The sequence below is a fragment of the Nymphaea colorata genome, chromosome 3 (genome assembly GCF_008831285.2).
Source record: "Nymphaea colorata isolate Beijing-Zhang1983 chromosome 3, ASM883128v2, whole genome shotgun sequence".
NCBI lineage: Eukaryota > Viridiplantae > Streptophyta > Magnoliopsida > Nymphaeales > Nymphaeaceae > Nymphaea > Nymphaea colorata.
In genome coordinates, this window is record NC_045140.1 from 18,701,525 (window position 1) to 18,718,383 (window position 16,859).

General features: G+C 40.1%; 2 protein-coding genes across 6 annotated transcripts; both read left to right on the forward strand.

Moving 5' to 3' along the window:
* Positions 1-3,187: 3,187 nt before the first annotated feature.
* On the forward strand, positions 3,188-6,431 carry LOC116251016 (RING-H2 finger protein ATL48-like). The gene is made up of 2 exons (XM_031625064.2): positions 3,188-3,459; positions 5,924-6,431. The coding sequence occupies exons 1-2, from the start codon at positions 3,375-3,377 to the stop codon at positions 6,082-6,084; spliced, it is 246 nt and encodes an 81-aa protein (XP_031480924.1). The 5' UTR covers positions 3,188-3,374; the 3' UTR covers positions 6,085-6,431.
* Positions 6,432-8,912: 2,481 nt separating this feature from the next.
* On the forward strand, positions 8,913-15,304 carry LOC116251543 (probable pyruvate, phosphate dikinase regulatory protein, chloroplastic). Of its 5 annotated transcripts, XM_050077157.1 has the most exons (6): positions 8,913-8,995; positions 9,226-9,386; positions 9,493-9,659; positions 9,879-10,473; positions 11,557-12,184; positions 12,665-13,010. In XM_050077157.1, the coding sequence occupies exons 4-6, from the start codon at positions 9,940-9,942 to the stop codon at positions 12,766-12,768; spliced, it is 1,266 nt and encodes a 421-aa protein (XP_049933114.1). In that variant the 5' UTR covers positions 8,913-8,995; positions 9,226-9,386; positions 9,493-9,659; positions 9,879-9,939; the 3' UTR covers positions 12,769-13,010. The 5 variants fall into 5 exon arrangements, with proteins under 5 accessions (XP_049933114.1, XP_031481738.1, XP_049933116.1 ...); XM_031625878.2 differs by lacking the exons at positions 8,913-8,995; positions 12,665-13,010 and adding an exon at positions 14,616-15,304 and having other exon boundaries at positions 9,027-9,386; XM_050077159.1 differs by lacking the exons at positions 8,913-8,995; positions 12,665-13,010 and adding an exon at positions 12,337-12,641 and having other exon boundaries at positions 9,028-9,386.
* Positions 15,305-16,859: the final 1,555 nt, after the last annotated feature.

Sequence of the window (16,859 nt, forward strand, 5' to 3'; positions counted from 1 at the left end):
CTTGCGTCCAAGGACCTCATAGAGAATTTTCGTATGTGCTGGGAAAACTTTGTTATAGTAAATGGATATATGAAAATTGAGTAAAGCCATCTTTCGTTGGCGCTTTAAGGCTGGTTTTCTTTTTGTAGAGTAGCTAGGAATCCGTTTGGCTAGATGTGGAATTTTACGGTCTCTTTGATACGATACCCATCTCATGAGCAAATTATGCACCAGAATCTTGCTGTGCAAGTCTGTGGGCCAAAACTTGTCAATCCTGCAGCCAATTATGGAAAAGTGTTGCAATTGTAAATCCTGCAACCGATTTTCTGACAGAAAAACTGCTGAGAATATATCTTGGTGGGATTGCAACCGATTTTCTGACAGAAAAACTGCTGAGAATATATCTTGGTGGGATAATGGGGTTGCAATTGTAAATCCTGCAACCGATTTTCTGACAGAAAAACTGCTGAGAATATATCTTGGTGGGATAATGGGGTTTGCGTGCGATGACATAAGTCTTAGCTGTTGATGAAAATATCATGTACTTGGGAGAGTTTCAAAGATTGATATGACCCCGATACATTTGAAGCGATTTTTAAATAACATCTATTTCTTGAGGAGTGTTCCACGATTTTTATTGACTTGTTTCGATTTAGAAGATTATTAACCTGTGTATGGCTTTAACTTGTCTTAAACGTCACCATATGATATATTTTTCTGTCTTTTGTTTATTTTCCAAGTTTAAATCTGCAAATATATTCCCCAGGAATTTCATTCACAGCTACTGCTGTTTAAGGATGTAGTAGCTTTTGTGTTCCTTGGAAGAGAATAATCAAATAAGGATTATTATTGGTCTCAGATTGACATTCCTTTTCATAAAAAGTGATGTTCATCTTCATGTCGCAACCTCTATCCTGGCCTTGCCCCAAGAACAATTATACATAAAACTGAGAGCAGTATACTTTATCTATGCTAAACAGGGCGTTAGGTAGCATTAGTAGCTGATGAAAACTTGATGGATTATCTTGTTGAAAATTTATGATAAATTCTTCCACTTCACGTATCCTGTAGCTTTTCATAGTTGATGCACTCGTGGATCTGGCAAGCGCTTTCTGTTTACATAGACATCTATCTCGTACTCCAATAGTAGTTCCATCTTTGAGCAGTGGTGTGGTGTGCTATCGTCCTGATGGACGTCCTTTCTCCTTGACCTCTCCCTCTCCCCAAAGAAAGGAGTAAAATTCAGTAGCAAATGATGACCGCCCCAACCAAACTACCGAAAAGTGAAAATTATTGGAAAACATCATCAAAGGAATAGATCAAATGCCCTATTACGTTTTAGGAAGGTGTGAGAAGCTTTCAAAGTAATTCTTGTTTGAAAAGCACAATAGGTCTTCCTATGAGGCTGCCAAAGTTCCCCACTTCAACTCAATGCACTGGGTAACTCAAAGGAAAAATATGCTTTCAAATTAAGAAAAAAAATGAGAGAGAAAACGTTGCCAACTATGGCCTGCATTTCAGAGACTCCAAATTTTTTGCTATGTTTTAATTTTTTTTGTTTCAAAAGAATTTGGCACATGCACCATCTGCAAAATTTATAAGGCACGAAAGCAACTACAAATAATTTTATAAAATCCAAAACCAATAAGGCATTTCATTAATTGCCATCATCATAGAAATGTGATGTAAAAATAACTTTTCTGCAAGCATTACGTTTTTCTGAGCATCATTTAGGATGTAGAAGATTTTGCCAGCATTTGAGAATTCGCCGGCTGCTTGAGCCTGTTGGTTTTGAAGAGGTGGCAAAGGTTGTTTCTAAAGCAGACAAACTTAGCACACAGAGGCCTGATGGGTTTCTGGCTGGCTTTTTCCAGGATCACTGGAAAGTTGTAGGCCCTGACCTATATTTAGGAGTTTTTATACTCTTGACTTCGTTCTGTTGCCTGAACTGAATATATTTCTTTAAGACTATTGGTATAGAGGCCTTGTTTGATAATAAGCCTGTTAAGAGTTTACAGTTGAAAGATTCTTGGGACAAAATAAGAAGAGCAGTTCAGTTAGAAAAATGGCGCGCATGGATTTGGTTAAAGAGCAGAGGGAAAGGAGAACCAGATCATTTTTACCTATCGAGTTGCAAAAAATATATGGAAAAATGTGAGATCAAAGTTTTGGGAAAGGAAATATGGTGGACATTGTATTTGAGTTACAGAGACGGTTCCATTGCACATTTAATTGTAGAAAAATCACTATTTTTCAGAAACATGTTTTCTGTTAAATAAATGTTCATAATCTTGTTCATCTATTGTTTTAAATTATTTGTTAAACAAAAAGTTAATTAGTTTCGATTTTATCCTTGGCTTAAGTAGTAAAATATACCCCTTCCACTTTCTCACAGAAAAGAAAGATGCCGAATATTATGTGTCCCCTCTCTCTCTCTCTCTCTCTCTCTCTATATATATATATATATATATATATATATATATATATATATATATATATATATATATATATATATATATATATTTGTTGATTCGATATACATCAGTTTTTCACTCTAATTTTTTAAAACTTGTAAGTAGGATCCGACATCAGTTTTCTAAATCAAATATCAAGGATCGTTAAGCTTCAAGGGGCTTAGCATATTTGGTTGGGCTGTTCAGTAGGTGAGACGTCAGATGGGTGTTAAGTTCTTGTACTATAACAAGTTGGCATCAATGTATTAATTGGGATGAAGCATAAGCACATCTCTAGGTATCCAAGCAAGCGATTTCGAGGCAGTGAAATCCTTCTCTTGTTCATCTGATTTAAGGATTGCTAAATTACCTTGAAAATTATAAGGGGGTGTTTGGATGATACCATAAAATCAAATCATGTTTCTGGAAGCAAAACCTTTAAAAGCTATATTTTTTAAGTGTTTGGGTACCATCAAAAGAGAGCCCAAGGAAAACCAAATTTGACAAAACCTGATTTTGTAAAAGGAAATGAAAACCTTACTTACCTCTAGCTATTCATAAAAATCCAAATTTTTGAGTTATCACCTAAACAACTAAACCAACAAATAAACCAAATTTTTAAAACACAATAAAAAATATAATTTTCATAAAACCAAGTTTTCGTGCTGCTGGATTAGAAGGAATGTCAACGAAGTTTTTCTTTTATGTTTACTAGAAGCTCGATATATCATATTAGCGAAAGCGATTCATAAAAAAGTCCGACTGCTTGAACCGGAGCCGGTCCCTGGCCTCTTGAGATCGTTCGAGATCGTTCCCGCGCTATCTGCATGTATCAGGGAGTCAGGAGTGCCACCTAGAGGGGGTGAAAGTCCGACTGCTTGGTTCCGCGATTTTGAGTACTGAGAGAGGAGCACAAAACGAAGGGCGATAACACGAGGTAAGATGGGGTCGACTGAATCTGGGGCACCCCAGTTGGAGGATCTACTTGATCGCAAGAAGCCCGTCAAAAACCCATTGGTCCCAATTGGTAGTGTCCCTTTTCTCCATTTCACCTTTGTTTTCTCTTTCTCGTCTCCGGAGATTCTTGTTGCATTGACTCTGCAATGTCTGTTCGGTTTCTTTTGTGGTTCTCCACGGAACTACATGTTTTAGTTTTGTTGGGTTTGGTTCCTTAGTTCACTCTATTTTCTTGTTTTTGTGAGGATTATTGAAAGCTTCATTGTAGATTAAGTTCAGCGTTTGTGGTTTTCTTTTGAGGGGTTTTCCCCCCCTTTTTTCTTTTTTTGAGGGGGGTTGTGAAGACGGTGTTCCATGGTTCGTGTTTCCAAAGGGCAACTTTGGCGATTCATGGTAGCGAATCGACTTGATTGGATTGGTTGCCTGGTTGTTTGGTTGATTGTGCTGGATTGAGCTCATTTTCTTCTCTTACTTTGTTTTTTTTTTTTTTTTTTTCTTTTCCCAAGTTCCGGTAGAAGGAGAAGAAAATTTGGTTTGTTAGCTTAGCATGTGGACATTAAGCTGGCATATAGGCAGGTTCCATTCAAAAAGGAGAAGAAGAAAGTTCGCAGTTTCATCCAAGATTGTTTTGTATTTAAAGTGCAGATGAGGCGCATATTTAAAAACCATAATCAAGGGAATATCAAATATTTTGTTAAACGAAAACTCGTTTAGAAGTTGATGAAGCGCACCCTTCACTTCAGTGCCTTGAAGTAGAGAAGGTGCACTTCGCCCTGATGCGTGCGCTTTGAAGAAGTGTACACTTCTTACAACACCATTTCAAGGAGAAAGCCATACATATAAAAAATTTATTTGTTTTGACGTCATTTTACTGAGAATAATTTATATGGCCACTTTTTATTATCTCTAATGAAAGTTTGCATGTTCCCATGTTGTAGTTAGCATTTACTTGTCAACTCATGCTTCTTCATAAAAAATGATTTTTTCTCCTATTATTTTCCTATTTTCTTCTTATTATTTTGTATAAATTTTTTGTGATATTTTAATATTGAAAATGAAAATTTTGATGTTACATTATCAAACTCTGGATCTGAATCATCTCAGCATGGGTTAGTTTATGCATTTTACAACGTTGAGACATGGAGAATTGTAGATAGAAGAGCTTCTGAGATTACAGGAACCCAAATGACTTGAGTTTTCTCATTGATTTCTGAATTGGGCATGTAGATACTGGAATTAACAAATTCTACCATTAATCCTGCTGCATATCTTCTTTTTTAATGAGCAGCATGCCTTTGCATGTTTGTACTTTGTAGATTCTTGTTCTCTTCAATGCATTTCCACATACATGGAGGAACCCCTACCAGACATGAAGTTTCTTAGAACGATGATAGGAAAGGAGGAATGAGCCTTGCAAGTTAAACAAATACTTTGAAGTAGGTTATGAGAGATAGATCAGTGATGTTTTGTTTATAGTTTTCGAAGCTCATCTTGGTCTTCAAAATAACATATTGAGTTTCTTTCTTGTATTTTTCAATTAAGGTGGTCTCAGAGAAGGCATGTACAAATAATGTACTTTCATTATCAGCCAAAAGATGGTCCGTTCATTGTTATGATCCTGCATTTCCAACATGTCTGCTTTGATGAAATATATTCTTCTTGAAGTCCTTCAGTTTGAAAAATGATGGTTTATCTCCTTGAAGTCTTCAAAATAACATAGTGGGCTTCTTTCTTGAATTTTTCAATTAAGGTGGTCTCAGAGAAGGCATGTACAAATAATGTACTTTCATTATCAGCCTAAAGATGGTCCGTTCTTGTTATGATCCCTGCATTTCCAACATGTCTGCAGCTCTTTGATGAAATATAATTTGAAAAATGATGGTGTATCTTCTTGAAACCTGAGGGAAAATATATCTAGATGCATGCATTTTTCTTTCTTGTATTTGTTATATATGGGCCTTCTGACGTTGCTTGAGACACAGGAACTTGTTACTGAACCATCCTTGTGATTGGAAATGTTTTCCCACACTATATGGTGAGTAGTTGCATTATCATCTGGCAGTCTCAGTGACGTCTCACTTGATTCAGCTTTCATCCACCCTAAATCATCAATAGAAGCTCCTACAAACATAACAACAATAGCATCCACTACATAAAGAGGATAAGAGGCTACAAAATTAAGAATAATGTTATGACTGCTCTTGAAACTGTCATCTGAAAGACTTATCATTAGCTGTCAGTGCGTGAACTTTCTGATCTTATTATGGTGAGCTTCTGGCTTTAATATGTGGACTTCATGAGTTCCATGATTGATGCATTCAGTTTGCTGGCACAATCTAATACAAGCAAATGAAGGTCGAAGTTTTCTATCCATATTCAATTTCTGTTCCTTGTTCTTAGACTTGCTATTAAGCCGATTTTGTTTTGTTGGGAGCTAAAGAATGTGATTGCATTGAAGTTATTCCTCAGTAACAAATCACTAAAAGTTATAATAGAAGGAACTTTCTTTCTTATTTATATCTTTACTTTTGCAGGTGCACTTATAACTGCTGGAATCCTAACAGCTGGATTGATTAGCTTCCGACAAGGAAATTCCCACCTTGGTCAGAAATTAATGCGAGCTCGTGTGCTTGCCCAGGGTGCTACTGTTGCACTAATGCTTGGAACTGCTTACTATTATGGGGACAAATTCTAATCTTCTTAACATTGGTTTAGCTAATTTTAAAATGTTCCTAAAACCATATGCATTCTTACAGATACTTTAAGATATGAAAACCGATCATCAGCATTTGTAACAACGGATCTGCATGAGAACAGATGGATCTGGTCAGTGGCAACTTTCTTTTTCTTTGTTTTGTTAGTGGTCACATCAACATGTATGAGCAATAATCAAGAAAAGAAACGTTTTGTATTCTCAGTGATATGCCAAAAAGAAAAATACATGTGGTACCTATACTGTGCTAGCCTTAGGAGTTCTGACTCTATCTCTGTTAGCTGACTGCTCTTAAAGTTAAAGGTGATGTATTTGGCATCTTCTGCAAATATGTTATACATATTTCTAGTTTATGCCTCTGTTTGATTTTTTTCGCACACTTACAGCTGGCATTCTCTATTAACGTATGTGGACTGTGGAGATGGTATCAAATATGGCATACACTTTGATGAACGGAGTCCATGGTTTCACATGCAAATTCCATTATAAGTGATTTGCTGTTAAATTTGACATCCATTGATGCTGTTGCCTACTGTAAAAATTCCTTTCTGTCAAGATATAAAGAGAGTTAAGAACAAGGTTCTTTAGTTAACACATCGAACGGAGTGGCTAAACCAATTGTCACCTGCTTTGCTTTAGCCACTCTTCTATAGGCCGGTTTTGGTCTGGCCATATGTGAAAGAATGATGTGTTTTGAAGTTTGAACAGAACTTTACGTATTAAATGGGATCCTTGGCTCAATTAAACTGCTAACCTTTCGGGCTTATCTGCGCACTATAATATATGAGTTCCAAGTTCAATGACGATGTATTTTGCGTTTTTGCTGTATATACATATTTTCCATCTAGTTGAGCACCTTCCGTCAAAGCATATTTTATGGGTTCAATAATTCCCTGTTCAAGTTTCATCAAATAAGGTTGTATGATTGATCCAGATGGATGTTACATCCAGTGTAAAGGCAAGCTTTATTTAGTGGCATCAACATCCATAACACTTTATACTCGTTTTCTTATGCTTGTTTCTTCTTTAATTTTGTGTGCTATGAACTATTCAACCTGATGCATTTGGTGGTCGTGATTGGTCCAAACCTCTTGTGCAGGAGTTCAAATATTTTGTTGAGTTGATTTACTGTTTCCACCCAGACAAACGACTCCAGTCCTTGCTAGAAAATCGTTTTCTCTAGTTATTACTCAAAGGTGGAGAAGCTGCATTTCTTTCACGTGTAGCTTATTCTAACATAATTTTAAATTAATTTTGTTTCAGCTGCATTAGTCAACGAATTTTATCCTCTTCCATGACAAATTTACTTATCGAACTACAGTTTAGTTTTTTTTCTTCAAACGTCCTGCATGTCAAGTATCGTCGTCGGCATCAATGTCAAGACTTATATTTTCTACTTGGGCTTGGTTCTGTTTCTCCCTGGCTCCCTTTATTTTGTATGCATGAATTGCGGCTTTGCATTTATTTGCTATGTCAAGGCGAAGCTTTCGTTTATTAGCTGTACATGCAAGAGCTTTCAGTGTGGGAGGACTGCACCATGGCATTGGAGTCCCCCAAACATCATGCAAGGTCTCATTAGGTGTCTCATTAGGTGGCATAAGCAAGGCTTCAAAGATAAAACACTTGACAAACCATATGGCGATTTGGTTCATTTGGAGCACCCGTAACCATTTTAAGCATAAAGGGAACATTCCTATAGGCAACTTGGCCAATCAATTTTTATTCTGGTCGCTCTGCAGGTTGACATTCCTATAGACAACTTGGCCAATCAATTCTGGTCGCTTTGCAACGAGCATTGGTGGACCAGTGGACTGATTCTTAATGAGTTAAAACACACAACTGGTTACGCACTGGGATCTTATGGAGCAATGGGATTAACCAATAAGATATATGGGTGGAAATCAGCATCACCTCCTTGTTTAAGGCTGGCAGGAAAGGGGTAGCAGGCCTAGTTAGAGATGCCGCATGATGGTTTCGACATGATCTGGCTTGTTGGTTTCATAACAATTCTGCTTGGTGGGAGACCGAGGTTCTTATGGAACATTAAGTACTTGGCTAACTTGTAAGACAATCGAAGGCGTATCTACATCCTGGCAAATGATGGCGATTGGAAACAGCACTTTGGCAGTCTCATAGGATGCTGGTCCAACACTGCGACCAATTCTTTGCTCAGCCACAGTCTCTTAAGCAGGTTTGCCATTTGCAAGAGATGGTCTCTTGCTGAAGCCTAACCTTTTGAGGTTTATTCTGGGTAATAAGTTGTATACCAAATGGAATCTCATAAATAACATAACATGTGGGACCCATTAAAAAAAGTTCTTGCAAGAGCTGAGGTCCTTGAGGACCCTTTTTTGTTGTAATAAAAGGATTTTATTATGGGAGCCTAACCCCCAAGCCGCCATTGTCCGGATATAAGTCTCTTCGCTTTTAGTCGAGGCGTACTCACAATGTCCATGAAATGGATATAATGTAAAATTGACAACCCTTACAATTTTCAAACACCCTTATAAAGCAAAAATCATGGCTTTCCATAATTTTTACAATTTCTGTTGCTAGGCGAAGGTGACGCCGCGCATCAGTAAACTGCAATGTTGCTAGATTTTTGATGAAATTGTTGCTGTTCAGCGGCGGTATACTCCCGAGGATTGTCACTCTAGGTGTAAAATTAGCTCGATTTTGATGCACAACACACGTTTAAAAAAAAATACATTTTATTGGTCAAGGAACCGTACATTTCGGAAAACCTTTTTTGATCATTCGTCTATCGCCTTCTGCTCAACTGAATCCCATACAAGGTAACAAAGCTTCTGTATGATCAGTTCGTGCTATGGGCCAAAATTCGAACTCTAACGTGAAAATTTTCGGGAAGAAAACTGAGGAACTGCGATAAATGGTAAAAATTTTTTCGCCCACCCACATGAGAAAAACAAGTTATCATGCCTTCTTCGTGTTGCATTTGAGAAAGCATTGAAGATATTCACGATTCGTCGGAATTTCGCTACTTGTTGTGCCTATAGTGATCAATCCGATCATGTGATTTTTTAGCAAAGTGCGGATTTTTCACCGCCTGTGATGAGTCGGACGAAATTTTTAAAAGCTAGAATTATATCCGCCATTCCACAGGATACTTCCTGCGCATCAGACGGGCCCAGGGCTTCTTCATGTTGTGACTCGCCCTCTTCCTGCTCACCTGCAACAGCTGCTCGCAGCAAGGCAGGACGGTAGCAGCACCACCATCGCCTCACTCACCACAGCACCATCATTGGCACGAGTCACGGCTACAGGTTCGTGATCTCTCTCTCTCTATCCATTTCTTCTTTCCGATTATTTTGGATGGACTGAAAGTCACAGATTATTGTCTATGAGTGTTCGATGTTTTTTTTCTAGCAGGTCCTGTTTGTAAGGGTTCTCTTGCTTCTCCCTGCCGTTTCATGGTTCCTTTTCGTTCTGAAGAGCTGTGCAAAATTCCCATCCCTGTTTGATGGCCAGAAGCTCCACGCCGACATCTTCAAGACTGGCTTCCATGATGCTCGCACAGACAACCCTTTCGTAAGCAGGTACGCACGCCAATTGCTCGATCAAACTCACAAACGGAGTGCTGAGTGCTTTGCGAAACACTTGTCTCGTTTTTTAACTTTTCATTTTTCACCTCCCTCGTTTCATCCGTTTCCATTGTTACCACGGAATTTCGTTCTTTTTTCCACGAAGCGCGCTGCGTTTTATTTGTGTTCCTGAATTCGCAACAGAATTCTTAGAGACTTCTATAAATCCAACAGCTGTCCTCTTCTCCCTCCTCGAAAACGTCGGCCCGCCCTCGATTCTTCGGATCGCTCGGAAATGATGGTCTACGCTCGACTGTCCGCCATGGACTTGACGAGCTCGGCCGCCTCGAGCTTCCCTTCGCAACAGAGCCCACTTCTCTTTCCCCTCGCCGGACCCCCGAAGCTCAGGCTCGTATTGGTCCCTTGCGTCCCTCCTCAGCAAGACGGCCCCAAACCCCCTGACGCCAAGAGGGAGGAGCCTCCGCGCGATTGGAAGTCCAAAGGCAGCCGCCAGCTGAGCCACTGGTCCCGAGCCCGTGCAATCCGTTACGGCCGGCGTATCCATCGCCCGTCTAGCCCGGCAAATTCCTTCGATACAAAATCCCGACTGACGGCGGCGGACGCGACCTCCCCGGAGGCGCTCGCATCACTACTCCTCCAGAGCGACGACGAGGACGAGGCCGATATCACCAATGGTGGGAAGGCGATCTACATGGTGTCGGACGGGACGGGATGGACAGCGGAGTACACTGTGAACGCGGCGCTTGGGCAGTTCGAACATTGCCTGATCAATCGAGCCTGCGCCGTCCAGACCCACATCTTCTCTGGGGTAATCCCTTCCTCCCCATTCTTTTTCTCTCTTTTCCTCCTCTTTCCCTTATTAGGCTTCGGCTTTCAAGCGTTGGATTTTCCTGTGGCCAAGATTCTTCCGTGGCCTTGCGAATCTTCTAACAACAAAAAGTATCTGCAGATTTGGCTTAAAAACTGTTATATCAATCCAAGTCGATCTTTCTTCGCTACCCAGTGGCTTAAAAGTACTAAATTAGTTGCTACTCGCTTAGCCATATCTTTTTTCACTCATTTTACTCATTTAGTTGCTACTCGCTTAACTATTTTTTCACTATCATGTGGTCGAACTAAGTCGAGTTTTTTATGAGTGGAGTTTTTAAAACTCGTACTTGACTCATTTAACATTTTGAGCACACATTTGAATTCATGATCCACCTGTTTATAAGCGAGTTGATTTTAAGTCTAATGTTAGCAAGCAAGTTTGAGTCGAGCTTGAACAGGAACTGGCTTGACTTGTGTTTCAGCCCTAGTTGGGTTGATTTATTCATGGTTTACACATGTAACTAAGTCATTATTCTACATTTTTATGTTTAAATATCAAGATATATATTAGCTTTTTTTGCAAACACAGTAGTTAACAAAAACCAGCCCAAGTCATCGAGTTGACCCATGGAGTCATGAATCAATAGTAGATAAATTGAATTCGAGTCACTGGGTTTTAAAACAATGGGTTAGCGAGAAACAGTACATGTTAAAATGTGCTACGTCAACAGCCTACATTTCGAATGTGTCTTGTCATGGTAAAATCCTGATATATTCATTCGTTAGTGGACTGGGTTCATTCATCTGACGTTTGCTCATGGAAGCTAGTAGTCTGGTCTGGAAGCGGAAAGCGCGGTCCCAAATCTTTGCTGATGATCTATGCTAAATCGCTCTTTATTCAAATCTCCACCATTTATTAGTGCAGTCCGGTGTTTAGTAAGCATTTTTGAAGTAAATGGTGCGTCCAACCAGAAGTCTAAATCTGAGCGCTCTCTAGCTTTGGACATCAGCTGTCTTGGATGTAGTTTGTTGCTTTTTTCTTGTTTCAATGGGATGACCAATAAGCTCAGCGTGGGCTTAGGTGGAGGATGAGGAGCGGCTGCTGGAGGTGATCAAGCAGGCAGCAATGGAAGGGGCGCTGGTGCTGTACACACTGGCTGACCCAAACATGGCGGAGTCGGCAAATCAGGCCTGCCAGCTTTGGGGGGTCCAATGCGCCAACATACTGGCACCGACGACCGCAGCCATCGCCACCCACCTTGGCGTCAACCCGTCGGGCATTCCGCGCGGCAAGGCCCCACTCACCAAGGAATACTTCCGCCGGATCGACGCCATTGAGTTCACCATGAAGCATGACGATGGGGCGCTGCCGCAGAACCTTCACCGGGCCGACATAGTCCTGGTCGGCGTGTCCCGGACAGGCAAGACCCCGCTGTCCATATACCTGGCCCAAAAGGGCTACAAAGTCTCGAACGTGCCGGTTGTCATGGGCGTGCCCCTGCCGCCGTATCTCTTCGAGGTCGACCAGGACAAGATCTTCGGGTTGACGATTAATCCGGTCGTCCTCCAAGCGATTCGGAAGGCGAGGGTGAAGACCCTCGGGTTCTCCGGCAACAGCTCGACCAACTACTCACGGATGGACCATGTCAAGGAGGAGTTGGAGCACTGTAGCCGCATCTTCGCTCAGAACCCCCGGTGGCCGGTCATTGGTGCGTTTCTTCCTCCATCCCTCTTCTCTCCATCCCACTTTTGCAATTAATTTCCATTTTGTCGGCTTTCTACAAAAACGTATCCTTTTGTTCGTCGTCTTGCCTTCTAACTTGTTCGTGTTTGCGATCGTCGCGGACTTGTGTGGGGGCAGATTTAGCATGGTGTCCTTTCACCGGGTGTTGGTTTTAGTAAGCTGTTGTCTGAACATCCTCATTGGAGCTTCATGTTGCACAATATAGGGGGACTATATTGGGAGTACCTAAGAACATTATCTTGTTTTGGGCGTCACCCTAGAAACATGACGATCTTAGATATTGTACATCATGTCAGAGCCGGTTGTTCGCCGGAAAACCAATTTTCCAGCTCTAAGTGAGCGAATTCCCATATTCCTAGAACCACCATGATGAAAAGACGCTGTTATACCTTATATTATGCAGCTTTAACTTACAACAATGTGTTAATCATCTCGTCTGGTGCAGAGGTGACCGGGAAAGCAATAGAGGAAACCGCCGCCGTGGTGGTGAGGACCTACCATGACCGGAAACAGAAACATTGGATACCAAGGATCTCAAAGCGTTACTAGCATGTGAAACATAGAAGTGGTATCAAGAATAGTTTTCTCTCGCCCACTTGATGTGAATAATCCTTTCTCTGATCCACTTGACCTAAACAATCGCGGTCGCCTACTTGTTGATTAGTTTCTGTTAAATTCTCACGCTACACCCAGATCCCAGTGGGTTCCTATTTCACACAATGCAACCATGTACAGATTACATCCGGAGGATGGCATTCTTATAGTGTTATAAACGAAGTGCATTTGAATTCCGTGAACCTTTGATAGTTCAACCATCGATGTCTTGATTTTGTAGTCGTCACGGATGCGGACGAATATTTGGCTGCTATGCATTGAAACCGTATGGACATACGAAGAGAAGACATTTGTTTTAGCGCCCATGAAGTCATGTAAGCAAATCGGTCATAGGCACAGACAACACTTCCTTTACATGGCATGTGGTTGATAATGTTCATTCTTCGTGCTATTGGGAGGCTCGACGCACCTTCAGTACCGTCCATTGTCAAGACTAACTACCTCCAAATATACCAAAAAGCATCTGCTCTTGCATCTATCCTGACCGATCCATTCTATTTTTTTTTCTCCTTTTGTATCATTGATCTTCATCAAACAACTTTGCAAATCAAGCTTAAAATTTTGAACCGGTTCGCTGTCCGTTCTGGTACTTTTAATCTTAGATTGATTTCACATCAAACACCATAGCGACTACATTTTTGGCGCCTTGTCTGTTCATAGCGCTTCATTTGGGCAACAGAAATTAAGAAAAGGTGTTTCTCTCCCAATGCAAAACGCTGGCTGGCAGATCCTTGTTCTGGTTTTTTGGGTGAGTGAATTTGTCGATTCATCACAAAATGCAATCAAGCATGCTCTTGGGATGTCGATTTTCCAAATTCCAGTCACAATGAGGACAGGGGCCACTCAGTGTCGCTCACACTTACTGCGTAGAACTCCATGTTTCAAACAGGATTCCTCCTGGTCTTGACCTTCTGTTGTTACTATTCATATTTATGGAGGCCAATGGAGCTGTTAACAGGCTGAAAGCCTTGTATCTAACTTAAACACAACATTGAAGTTAAACTGCCAAATGAACGCACTCACTAGCTATCTGGAGGATATAGGTCCTGAAATGAGCAGAACATATGATCTGCCAAATCACATCCGAAAAAGATGTACCAACTCCACCGTCCATTCCTCGGTGACCCATGGATTTGTTGAAATTATATGAGAAAACCCACTAAAGATAATGTCAATGATTACTGGAAATTGGATATGTAATTCAGCATTTAAGATTCATCATTTCAAAAAGAAAAGTGCCCCTCTTCATTGCTGCACCATAACTTCTAAAGTGACTGTAAGTAGTAGCAGATCTAACCAAACTGGCTACAAATTGGACACAGTAAATCAAATGTTGCCGAGAGTTTTAGTTGATCTGGACAAAATTTTTGCTTCATATTCAGGAAAACTTTTGGTTACTGAAAAATATATATACTAGTGAGAGGCTTCTGCCGAAACTGTTGTATAGAGATACTAGGTTAATATCATTATTAAGATTGGTTCAAATGTATATAGTTTATCTTACATTTGGTTACCCAACTACTGCTGGTGGAGATCAAGTGGTAAGACTGAGCTGATCGCCCTTCCTCATGCACAGATCATGCTCATTGTAGAGAGAATTCTATTTTTTCTTGTTTTATTATGCTATTCATCACGCACAGCTCATGCTTAACCTGACTTGCTCCAGCTAAGTCCTTAGAAAGCTGGACCCTGAGATGCCTTTTCAGAAAGCACATAGACCTGGATATTTTCATTTTCTTTAGCTACTTAACAGTATTGACTATCAGAACTTCATTTCTCAGGTTACCAATTGAGAAGTCCACATTGTGAATTAGAGAAAATGAATTCGGATCAGAATGTTGTTGAATAGGTCGGGGAAGTATTGATACTGCAGTATGGTTTCATGTGGCATTCGAGGCCAAAAATCATCCGTGAGTTTCCCTAAGAAGAGATGGTGACGGATGGGGAGAGAACAAAGAAAAGCAGCATGTAAGACCAAGTTACCACGTCATCTTCGTTGCCCTTAGAAACAGTAGGAAATACCTCAAGGCTTGTTAGACTGAAACAGGTCTGAGATTATAATGTCAGTCTTACCAAAGGCTTCCCATTAATTAAATGATGCGTGGAGGTTTGTGAATCATGTTGTGAGATGGGACGCGGACGTCGACACGTGCATGGACCAAAGGGTCAAGGTATGTATCGTAGTCTATGAGCTTTACTCTTATGTCTCAAGAATCTGCCCCAAATATGAAACATTTATTCTATAGACAGATTTATGGAACATTCACATATGGTTCATGCTGCCAAATGACCCATGTAGGATAGGCGGAGTTTGTTTCATGGTGGTGAAACTTATTAGTTAGGGATGTGGGTGCGCTTTCTGTGTTTGTGCATGTACATGTGTAAGGAGAGTGATTCCACTAATAATACTAGAATGTAATATTGCATCAAAAGCTTTTGATAATTGGTTCAAAGCCTTCTTATTGTTTTCCTTTGTGGGACTTATATGTACAAAGTATTCCTGTTGCCAAACAAGCCCATAAGGTTGGAAGTGCGCGATTTGGTTTGAGGGGTTCGCCATTTTTCTTTGTACCAGATCATTCTGACTTGACATACATATAGATGTGCCGGATCCAACTAGTTCTCAATCTTGTTGCACTAAATTAAGGATAGAATTGAACTACAAAATTTGAAAACTTGGAATAATCTCATTCTTTTTTTCATGCCCTGAACAATATGCCCGGCAGACATTTGGACATGTCAATTTTGTCGATATAGCAGAATCCATGGACGACCTGATTTGCACTAGGATTTGAGATTCATGTTCCACTCTATCTGCACACTCAACACGCTAGAGGACGAGACCCAGTGACGTCTACTTCAAGATGACCTGAGTACTGGCTCCTCTGAGATTGCCGGGTTGATTTTACCGGAGAGTCCAACTATATATGGACAGTAGCTCTCAATTGTCCATGGCGATTAGTTGTCTCCTTGTTCTACATGAAAATTAAAATTATTGATGATGGGTAGTAGTAAATCTGAAAGTTTGTTCTAATGACAAAGAGAGTTGGCCAAAGTCCATCTGTCTTTTATCATCTACGCAGAAATCACATGAGCTTCAATCATCTAACGTGCGTATACAACAGCCGCTGCTTTCACCGCTATAGTTATTGCTCGATCGATGCTACTGCCTAATTGCATAAGGATATATCATTTCTTTTGAAATCTGGCCATCTTTACCCTATCCTTTTCAATCACATTTTGAAAAGGACATGTACGGATCAGATTCGATAAGAACATAAACTATACTTGCATAAGGACATAAACTATACTTGGTCCATTCCATAGTCACAAGTGTCATGTACGGATTTAAACGGCAAGGTTTTCTTAGGTAAATTTCAAATAATTAGTACGGCAAAGTTATTTTTTGGGGAAAATTTGAAAAAAAATCTTGGTAAATTTCAAAAAAGTTGAAAAAAAATAATGTGGGGATAGAAATGCAATAACAGAAAATGCAAAATAAATGCCAAACCATTGAAAACAAGAAGTGTTTTCTTGCCTTTCTGCAGTTTTTTTTGGTTTTGCAGTCTTTTTCTAGAAAGACGAAGTTTTTTGTAATTTTATACGACTGACATATTTTTAAATATAAACATGGTTTTTTTTTTTTTTTTTGTCTGGAAAAACACATTTTCCGTGACTGTGGTACTCTTGAGGAGGTAATGAGAAAATTTGTCACCATGACAGCCTTTACCAATTTACTCTTGCTGAAGATTTACTGACAGTACTGTAGCAATAATTTCTTGCGGTACAAAAAAAAGTGTTCCTCACGGTCAACTAAAAGATTCCATGCGGGCATAGACAAGACTGAAAAGCAAGCACAAGGGTGAAAATTTGTTTCCAATATGCATCAGATTCGATAAGAACTTTTGAGAGAACCGAGGCAAATAGTTCACAGAGCAGAAGCTTTGAGATTGTGGAAAGAGAAAAGAAATCTACAGAAAATAGGAAAAGGGAAGCATCTCCCTAGATAGCATAGATTTTGGATG

Excerpts from the sequence above, each read along its gene's own strand:
- LOC116251543 (XM_050077157.1), top strand. The coding sequence starts at position 9,940 with ATGATGGTCTACGCTCGACTGTCCGCCATGGACTTGACGAGCTCGGCC. Across the intron at positions 10,474-11,556 it reads AGACCCACATCTTCTCTGGG|GTGGAGGATGAGGAGCGGCT; the intron begins GTAATCCCTTCC and ends GCGTGGGCTTAG. Across the intron at positions 12,185-12,664 it reads CCCCCGGTGGCCGGTCATTG|AGGTGACCGGGAAAGCAATA; the intron begins GTGCGTTTCTTC and ends CGTCTGGTGCAG.
- LOC116251016 (XM_031625064.2), top strand. The coding sequence starts at position 3,375 with ATGGGGTCGACTGAATCTGGGGCACCCCAGTTGGAGGATCTACTTGAT. Across the intron at positions 3,460-5,923 it reads AAACCCATTGGTCCCAATTG|GTGCACTTATAACTGCTGGA; the intron begins GTAGTGTCCCTT and ends TTACTTTTGCAG.